General features: G+C 38.1%; 1 protein-coding gene across 1 annotated transcript; it reads right to left on the reverse strand.

Moving 5' to 3' along the window:
• Positions 1–2,158: 2,158 nt before the first annotated feature.
• anp32a (acidic (leucine-rich) nuclear phosphoprotein 32 family, member A) lies at positions 2,159–8,767 on the reverse strand. The gene is made up of 7 exons (XM_062989818.1): positions 8,597–8,767; positions 5,012–5,161; positions 4,793–4,915; positions 4,124–4,319; positions 3,815–3,936; positions 3,521–3,575; positions 2,159–3,027 (listed from the first exon to the last, which is right to left on the reverse strand). The coding sequence occupies exons 1-7, from the start codon at positions 8,648–8,650 to the stop codon at positions 2,963–2,965; spliced, it is 765 nt and encodes a 254-aa protein (XP_062845888.1). The 5' UTR covers positions 8,651–8,767; the 3' UTR covers positions 2,159–2,962.
• Positions 8,768–10,603: the final 1,836 nt, after the last annotated feature.

The raw sequence follows: 10,603 nt of genomic DNA on the forward strand, positions 1-10,603 counted from the left end.
AAGCCGTAGCCATAAACTGAACATTGGGAGGTGTGGGGGGATTGGGGTTTTCTTGTCATTCTAAAACATTTTAGTTCATTCATAATAGTTACTTTGTCCATGTAGGAATTCTAGGGGGGGATTTAGAGCTAAACCACTTAAAGGTTTTTGTAAGGTGTAGAAAAACAAACAGAGTTCTTGAAGAAAAACTAAACACCCTTCCGTGACCGGAGGCTGTTTCTCCACCCTGGGACATCATCTTGTACAGGTAATTTGAATGTTTCCAACACGCGTGTATACCACAGTACATAGATTTCTATTTGGCCATTATTTGGTGTGTCACCAAATTAATATATTTATATATTATAAATATATATTATATATATATATATATTATATATTATATATTAAATATATTATATATATATATTAATTATATATATATATATATTATATATATATATATATATATATATTATATATATATATATATATTATATATATATATAAAATATAATATATATATAATATAATATATATTAAATATATATTATAAATATATTTATATATTTATATTAAATTAATATATTCTAAAATCCTCATAGATATATGCTTAAATAATTATAACATTAAGTCACTGTATTCTAAATACTCAAAAACATTATATTTTTTATATTACACTTTAATACATGTTCTAAACTTAGTATAAAGTCAGAGCATTAGGGAGAAAATGCATTTTAAATCTACCAATGGGTGAAAACCAGTTGAGACTGGACATTATTGTCTCTCGAGAAGGGTTTCGTTTATGCTGCTACAATAATTATTTGAAGTTGAGTGGGCTGCTGAATATTATAGAAACAATGTAGTTTTTGGTCCAGTTTTCTTTAGCCACCTTTTTAATCACAGATTATTAAAAAAGGCAGCTCTGACATTCAACAGCCGTTGTTAATGTTGGAAGAACAGCAAACAACTGTTTTTTTCTTTAATAAAATTCTCACAAGCCACATAAAATTCTTACCTTCTGCGAATTTTGGCTTTTCTTCTTCACCCATAGCAAATGCGGTTGTTGTGTAATGCTTAAAAGACCACAATGGATACGGTGTACAAAATCATTAACATAAAACTTTGCTTACTGTAAAGCTGGGGTTTTAGGAAGATCAAGGTAAGTAGATAAATTGTAGTTTATGTCACATAAGGAAACATTCATTTCACTTACACATGCAGCTGACTTCTACAGCTTTTGTACGACTGTGCTAGTTGATGTGTGATGGGTTTACTTTCAAATCCAATAAAGACTCAAGTACAACACTATCAACAATAAAAAGTTATGTAATTGGGCTAGATGAATGTGAGCTTGTGTGATGTAATAGTTCAAGGGGGTTCGAATCCCATGCAGGGCTCACAAAAAACCAAGCCGTTGGGGTAAATGTATCAGTGCACCCGAAGTGCCAGTTCCCAGTCTGGACAAATAAGAGGGCCCAGTCAGGAATGGTATCCAGCCTAAACTCTTTAAAATAGCCAAATTAAATATGCAGCTGCTGAAATAACAGGAGCAGCCAAAAGGAATGGATGGATCTTTTTTTTAAGAAAGGGGTAGGAGGCCATACCCAATTCCTACACTACAGGACATAAAGGTCAGTCAAGACATTGCAAAACTTGGTCAATCTGTCTGCATGTAGCAAAATTACTTGTTGAATAACACTGACCACCCCTTTGTCATTTTCTCTTTATATAAAGACTGGTTAAAGGTCACATTGTAAGATAACACTTGTGTGTTATTCTATCTATTATAACACAACCGTGTAGTTTTGAATACTTTTACTTTATTAAAGGCACCTTGCAAATAACCCTAGTCTTTTTTTAAGCTTTTAAATATTTTAACCTTTTACTATTTTAATTTTAGCATGGACTTTAGAGCCACTTGCACCAGGTATAAAAGCCTTAAATGTCTGTACTGTATTTCAGTATTTACAAAATAGCATCTACAAAAAGATTAAACTTAAATTACCTGAAAACTTATAAAAACATTCAGTTAAAAATATTACAAGCTTGTTTTTCTCTCTGATACAATTTGATTATGTAAATGTTTTAATGTAAATCTATAAAACTGGCCTGTGTGGATTCAGTGTTTTACTGTGGCACCCGGTAAACTGATTTCCAAAATTATGTTACAGCTGTATGTGTTTTCATTTGTTTTATTACAGTTAACAGGTACAACTGAGATTTACTGTTGAAATGTCTGCCGTTATCAAAGGGAATAGAAAAAAATATATTTGGTCATTATTTACAAAGAACACGAGACCTCTGAACTATCCACGCAAGAAGGAGAAGGGATTTAGGAAAATCATTTGACAATGGCAGACATTCAGTTCTAAATAAACATTAAAAAAAATATCACATTGAGAGGTCGCAGCGCGCACGTTTGAGCCGATATCCCGACGTCTCTTCTGCGCTCAAACAGCACGCCACGTGATGACAACACCAAAGAGATGCAAAGTACACAAAACAAAAAATGTGTGATTTTAAAAAAGTGGGTAACAAAACCCTCTTGAAATCCTGTAGTCAAATTTAAAATAGAGCCAGACATGCTGTTTTTAAAAGGTTTTTGGTATTTTTTGTCATTTAAATACATAAGTCATACCCAGCAATCTGTATAAGCAATCTGAATAGGCATCAACAGTAAAGGGGAGAATAAAAATTACAAAAAGAAAGCAACACAGAACTTGTTTTTTGAATTTTGTTTCTGACAACAGAAAATTACCGACATGTTGCCAGTTAGCTGTAGAGGTTTGGGAGAAAACAAATGGGGTCAAAGTTTAAAAAAGAAAAAAAAAAAAACATAATATTCAAACTGGTGTCCTCATTTGTCTACTGACCCACCCCTACCATTTGCATACTTCCCCAAACCACCGCAAAACAACATCAGGACATAGAAACAGAGGTTAAAACAGTCGGATCACAAAGGAAACCCAAGAGTGCATGTTCAGTCATCGTCCTCCTCGCCTTCTTCGTCCAAATCCCTTTTCCTTTTCTGACCCCGCTCCTCCTCTGAACACAAGAGTAAAAAGATTGAATAATCACGTCAATAAGGTTCAAATAATAAATGTGTATAAAAATATTGGCTAACAGCCTAAAATTTGCTGGTGGGGCTTCAGTTTAGAATGAGACAAAAATGCAATTCCTCCCACCAAGAAAACAATGCCAATTATGCTTTCTCAGCCATGCCCACTGATCTCTAAGGCATCATTGGGGGTGAAATGCCAGACGACAGGGAACACATGTATCATAACAATGCCGCCAGCAACTCCCCACCCCAATTTAGTTAATGCTAATTTATACCTTATCACATTATACTATTACTGTATAGTACTAAAGCATTATTATTATTAGTAGTAGTAGTAGTATTATTAATACTAATGTAAATTTAAGGCAAATAATTTCAACTTTTTAAAATCATACTACAGTTTGCATGGTTGTGTAAATTTGTAGATGCTCATTGATTGTAGCTAGTAAAAAAAGCAAAAACAGGACCAGTGCTTACCATCTTCATCCTCGTCATCAACTTCTCCGTCATTTAAATCCTCCTCCTCTTCCTCCTAATACGATACATTTGTTAGATACAACATTTTTGGATTCAACAGCAATTAGAGCAGTTTAACACACTTTAAAAAAATATATATTTTCTTTATGCTTTATGTATTCCCACATGTTTTAAAGGGTGTTATTACTATTTCAGTGCTAGTTTTGTACTGTCGCTCGGCCGAGGAATTAAACCCAGGCCCTACTTGTTGTAAGGACCAGAGCTACCCATTGTGCCACCCCACAATGCATTCACCTCTCCACTGACATCTTCCTCCTCCTCTTCTTCTCCTTCCTCATCATCCTCCTCATCTCCTTCTTCTTCATCGTCTTCCTCTCCTGGAGCTGCCTCTTCGTCATAGTCTTCCTCATCATCTACTGCAAGTAAAAAACGTTCAGGTATTTTAAAAACAATGGAACTAATCACGTCATATGCAAACAAGGACCAACATGGTTAATCAGTTTATTATAGAACTGATGTGTATAAAAAAAACTTTATCTGACCTACTGCCAGGAGTATGAAATCACCAACTATAAAAAAAAATGTTAGGTGTAAATTCAATACCATCATCGTCATCTTCATCATCCAATCCCTCCACATAGGCCTCTGCATCAGAATCAGGCGCCTCTTTATCTTCTTTGTCGTAGCCATCGAGATATGTCAACTGTGGCAGCAGTTTGAAGACGTTTTCTCTGTAGTCATTCAGGTTTGTTACCTCACAGTTAAACAGGTCTAAACTTTTGAGACTTTCCAATTTTTTCTGTTTAAAAAAATAAAACAGAAACAGAAACCATTCAGTCAATCATTACAAAAAACAGAATGTTAGTAGTTATACCCATATAGAACAATAAAAAGCATGTATTATAATAACCAGGTATAGCTCTGAAGTTATTTTACTACTAGTTTTCCAGGTACATTGTTTACAGCACAACTAAAACACCTGGTTAAAAACACATGGTTAACTATCCTATAATACAGCCATAAATAACAAAAATAAATTATTCTTGGAAATTATTCATTCCATTTAAGCTCAACCTGTACAACAAATGGCTAGTGAAATACCACAACATTTTCCCATCAGGCAAATTGTAAATAATACACAATACAGGAAGAAAAAAGTACTTTATCATAATGACACACTACATACACAATAACCTGCAGCACAGTTTAGGGTGTTAAAACTGACATTACCACATGTCTAAATATCACCATTACTGTGCTTTTAAAACTCACCAGTGGTTCGATAGTGCTGAGGTCTTTAATCTTGTTGCCACTGAGGTTGAGATGAGTGAGGTTGGGACATTTCTCTGCCAGGACCTCCAAACCACCTGAGATTCTGTTGTCGCTGAGCTCCAACTAATCACAAAAAAAACAAGCAAATTTAATGATTAGAAAATAAAACAGTACAATTTTATTTCTCTGTTGGATTTAATAAACAGACCAAATTTGTACCTTTTTTAGTTTGTTGAGCTTGGGCAGGTTGGCGACCGAGGTTAAGCCGACATTGATTGTGCTTAGAAACTCCAGCTCTTCAAACTCATCTGTAAGGCCTTCGATTTTGCCTTCATTTGACCGACAGTTATCGAGCACGAGTTCTTTCACCTTTAAAAAATAAAAATAATAAAAAGGTGTGAGCGCTATGACATACTATTACGTGTTTTCTGGCATAAAATAAAATAAAAAATCATGCCACTAGGCACAGGATGTGTGGAAGTAACCAACTCTGCAGCTCCTGATAAGTTGAGGAGAGCATCTTTGTGTTGGACTGGCTTCTGGTTCATGTTGCAAGCTTAAATTGAGTCACATCACTGCTGTTGCCAGCTTTTGACTCAGAGTGTAGCTTGCTTGGGTTACAGTTAATGTTTTCTCCTATGATAACTAAAGAATGCACTGTCTATAACAGACACCAACAAAAATCATAATTTAGAAGACTCTGCTAATAACAGTACTTACAGATCAAATTTTCTTACATGAAGGCTTAGTGTAACAATAAATATACACCAAACAAGCAATATTAACATATTTTTATTTGGTTATATAGGGAGGAATCATTTGCAGATCAGATCCTTTGACTGAAACTACTGAAATATGATGCTAATGTTCCATGAACAGAAACTAATATTTAATAACATGTTTACTGACTACTTAATATGTCTATAATGTGTATATAACATGTATACCTTATATTTATTAAAATGTACATAAAGTAATGTAGACATCACCACAAATAATCCAGATCAGCTCAAATATTTGTGATTAGGAAACAATGACATACTTTTGAGGAGATACAATTCCGACATTTTACCCTTTTTGAAAAAGCTGGAAATTGTGATAATAAATGGATAATGTAGGTTTGGCAAAGTTTTGGTAGTTCAAATTCATGTTAACAGTTTGTGTTACACCTTAATAAAGGCTACACTGGTTTGTTTGAACACTGTTTAAAAAAAAAACATTATACAGTGCCACAAACAACATTTGGGCATTGTATGTAAATTAGGGGTTTGTAAGTAGCGACAGCCCTAAAAAAGTTGGCATTCACTTATCACAATAAAAGGTACATATGTAAAAGTACCAACACATTTTAAGAGGGGCCACCTTATTAAAACATACCCAATATTGTTTACAGTACCACCTTAACTGTGTCCTAAAATGTCCAGTTTTGGTAGGAAGGGTGAGCTGTACAAAAATCCCACTGAGGTGAACTGTATGTAATTTAGCCAACCTGTTATACCTAGAATCAATTCCTGTCAAGAACCTGTAAAGATCCATATTAAAATGCGTCTAATGTACGATTTAACTCTTCTCATAACCAAAAAATTAATAACGGAGCTGTAGGATACAGAGCTGCAGTAAAGAAAGCACATTGTGAATACATGGCTATTGTGACTGTAATTTAAAGGACAAATTTGTTTTAATTTGACCAATTTTTAGTTTTGGGTCATGCATAAGCCAGGAGTGCTGAGGTAAATGTAACTTAATCAGATAAGACTAGTAAATAATGTAATTTTATGGGTCATTATGTGAACAAAGTGTCAAATATAGTGTCAACATATATAAATATAGACAACCCTGATAAAGTTCTATTGCATGTAGGCTTTAGTGAATTCAACTAAAGACCAGTTTTGAGATCCATCGGCCTAAAAAAGTAAAGAATTTTATACGAAAAAGTGATATTTGGTTCCTAGAGAGTAGACTACTAATTCCAGTTGTAAGTACTGGCTCCCTTCTTCACTAAAACGTGCACATTTTAATGCACTACAATTATAAATTAATAAATTATGTTAAATATAGATAAACCATAGGGTAATAAATTCGAAGTGTTCTTGCACGGTGCTCTTTTTTACAACAGCACGTCGATTAATGTGATCATTTTGTAACCCTGAGCGATTATTCGGATCAGATAAACACGCTGTTTCCCCCCTCACACAACAAAATGGCTGCTGAACCCGAAACCAGCCGCGGCTCGTCGCTGTTTGCGCATCTGGAACAACATCTATGCGCAAAAAGAATAACGAAGAGTGCAAACGAGGCGCAAAATCGTACGGAGAAGTGATCCCGATCGACTAAACATGTCCCGAAAGTGCGGGGGATAGCCCAGTGGGGAAAGATTTGGGGAGTAGGAGGGGCAGGTAGCGCACGCCATCCAGTCCGGGGATAAAGAAAGCACGCTTGTACTTCATACGCACGTAAAAACGCGAGGTTTAGTTCGAATTTCTGAAACTATGAGCTGTTTTGTTTTCATTAGACGAAAGATTGGTGTGAACTTGAGGCCGGGTTTGTGTAAGGAGGGATTTTAAACCATTAAACGAGCCGTCTGTCTTTGTTGCTGGTTAAAATGGCGGCTTGTCCTAGATGTCGGAACTGGAGCGGCGGCGCTGGAGCTGCGTAGCGCGCAAACAAACACGCTCCAAGCTTAGAAATGACAAACTGAGACACTGAAATTAACTAATTACAACAGTCTTGGTTAGTTATAGACTTTAGAGAGGCGTCAATACTGAGAAACACTTATTACAGGCTCGTTCTACGTACCAGACGTCCTAACGCATGTGTGAATTTGGTCACAGCCCGGGCTCAAGATACTTCGGCGGATCTAATATTGGATCAGTCTGATCAAAAACGCGTATAGAGGTCGTATACCGGTGTAATAAACAATATAAAGCGTTTGGTTATCGTTATATACAGCGCGATCGACACACATCAGTGCAGTTTTAATGCGCGCTTTTACGCAACGTGCGAATTAACGCGAAAATTAAATCACCTTGTTGTAAACAATTTATTGTAAACAATAAAAAGCGTTTGGTTGTGGTTACATACACATCAGCGCGGCTTTGTTGTGCAGTTTTAATTTGGTGCGCCTTTACGCAACGTGCGAATAACAGCGAAAATTAAATCGCCTTGCTGTGCGCAACAAAAAATGCTATTTTTACGCATCGTTCATGTTCGACTCAACCGTTTAACTGCAATATGATCAGACCATTGCAGGAATCTAATCACATTTGACCGATTGACTCGTACATACACAGAGCTGAGCGAAAATTTGTCTCAAGTTATTCCAGTGGCGCAAGCGCAGGTGAGCCATACCAGACCGTGCATATGTATAAATATCATTAAAAGGTCATTTTGACGAATTCATGGCGAATAAATAGCGCTCTCGATTTCAACGCGTAAAGCCCTGTTGGTGCATAGAAAAGGGCGCAAAGGAAAAGGGCGCGATCGGGGATACAAAGTTACAAATATGGCTCCTCGCACCGCTTCCCTTGTTTATACGCTGGCTACACAATGCGCGTTACTGCTACACTTTAACCCATCGATCAGACCCCGTCGAGGGGGGAAAAGTTAAAAAAAAACCCAGCACAAACTGCAAAGCATCCGAACCAGGTACAAGCCGTGTCGTGCATTCGGCTGGAACAAAGTCGGAGCAAACTTTTCATTCAACACATCAACTTGACGGTGTGCACATCGATCAATCTTTAATCATACCCTAACGTTTATTTCCACCAAAATCGAACAATCGCGATTAATCACAAAGCAACTCACGTCCGACGGCGTTCGGTTACGCAACTCCAGATGAATTCGCTTCTTCATATCCATCCTGGAGGATTCAGAATGACGGGTTTACTCAAAAAAAGAGCGCAATTAAGTCTTGAGTCTGCGCCTGCACATTCAGCGAGAGCCCCTTTACAAACTAGAGCGTGTCAGTCGGACAAACTTGCGCGCACGGAGGCGGGACCTGGGTGTGGGATTGTCGTCACCGCGGAGCAATCACATGCGCCTGTTAGGGTCTCAAACTACCCAGGACGCACCGTGGCACCAATGAGCGCAACGCCTGAATTCGGGTGGGGTTTGGAGTTCGGTTGCTCCCGTAGACTGTTTTAGGGTGACATCTACGCGTTAAAATCATGCCAACGTGGTTTTATGAACCAAGCAGCACATTGACTCTCTAAAATCCCAATATATCAAAGGTACCTTCACACATATGTAAGTCACCCTTGCCGTGGGGACTAATGGACCCCCATACCATGACAGATGTTGGCATTTAGCACCTTTTTTTTAGACCTGGTGAGTCTATGAACACTGCAATAATACTCACAATACAGTCTTACTGTAAATAAACGCAGCATAATTAAATACAACAAAAAATACAAAATGTGACTAAAGAAACAATTCACTGTACGTGATGGAATGTGGAACAAGAAACGTTTTAAAGGGAGTATTACTGTTATGCTCACACAAGTGTATTTTGTGTAAACATAAATGCTTTATTTATTTATTTATTGCAGGTTACAATCCAACCTGATCATGACAAACGAACCCCTCCCCCTTTGCATCGACTCAGGAGGGAATGCACAATGGGACCATAGTTTAACTTTCTGTTCTGCATACACCACAAACAAATGTGCAAGTCAGACCCAGTCTACACAACAGTACTGCATTAATGCATCCAAATATCTGCACATAAAGCTACAATTTACACAAAGAAGCTAAAGTTATAACCCAATTTATTTTTGGAACAAAAGTCTAATATTGTAGTTAATTTGTTTGTGAGACTGCTGGCCTGCCACTGGTGCCATCAGTGGCACTACACATGACCATCGATTTTGCCCCCTCGCCTTTTTTAAAAACACCTTGGTCACATGCATTTGACTGCCACATGGCACACTCCAACCAAGAGCCCACACTCATCACTACACTGTTCAAACCAGCCAATCACATTTCAGGGGGGGAGGAGGGGGGGGGGGGGGGGGGACAAACTGACTTCCGTACGAGCCAGGAGAAAAACACAAGGTCACCTGACTGTACCCGACGCCATCTTGCCAGCAAAACACAACGCATTATGTAATGTAAATAATACCATTTATTGACGCAGAAAACGAACAAAAATAATAATAGACGTTACCTATGATTGTGGTGATTTCTGTGTGCCGATCCGCTAGCCTTTAAGAAAAACAACACACAAGAAAAACTGCAAAGCAGCTGCATGGCGCATAATTGTTTTCGCAAGCGCATTGCACAGACGATGACTCGTTTTAATCATGCTTTGCTTTCGCATTCAGGACGCTTTGCTACTGAAGCAAAGGGAAAAAAAGGTCCTCTCCTCTGGAAGTGGTTTATTCCTTGCGGCGGCCGCAGTGTTAATGTGCAGCAGTGTGCATGCAGTCTGTGTGCGCATTACTGTCTGCATGTTTCTCCGCTCTGGGTGTGTCCGCGCGCTCAGAGCGCCCTGTACTCTACTGTAATGCTGCAGCGCGTGCTCTACACGTTCAGTGCTTCCACTCAGCTCGAGCCTGAGCACGCGAGTCTGTCCACATACACTCCACACGCACTGCCCCAACCATCAGCACTGCCCCAACCATCAACACTGCCCCAACCATCAGCACTGCCCCAACCATCAACACTGCCCCAACCATCAACACTGCCCCAACCATCAACCATCAGCACTGCCCCAACCATCAGCACTGCCCCAACCATCAACCATCAGCACTGCCCCAACCATCAACACTGCCCCAACCATCAACCATCAGCACTGCCCCAACCATCAACACT

The sequence above is a fragment of the Trichomycterus rosablanca genome, chromosome 27, assembly GCF_030014385.1.
Source record: "Trichomycterus rosablanca isolate fTriRos1 chromosome 27, fTriRos1.hap1, whole genome shotgun sequence".
Lineage (NCBI taxonomy): Eukaryota > Metazoa > Chordata > Actinopteri > Siluriformes > Trichomycteridae > Trichomycterus > Trichomycterus rosablanca.

Excerpts from the sequence above, each read along its gene's own strand:
- anp32a (XM_062989818.1), bottom strand. The coding sequence starts at position 8,650 with ATGGATATGAAGAAGCGAATTCATCTGGAGTTGCGTAACCGAACGCCG. Across the intron at positions 4,916-5,011 it reads AGCTCAACAAACTAAAAAAG|TTGGAGCTCAGCGACAACAG; the intron begins GTACAAATTTGG and ends TTTTGTGATTAG. Across the intron at positions 3,937-4,123 it reads TGATGAAGATGACGATGATG|TAGATGATGAGGAAGACTAT; the intron begins GTATTGAATTTA and ends TTTTACTTGCAG.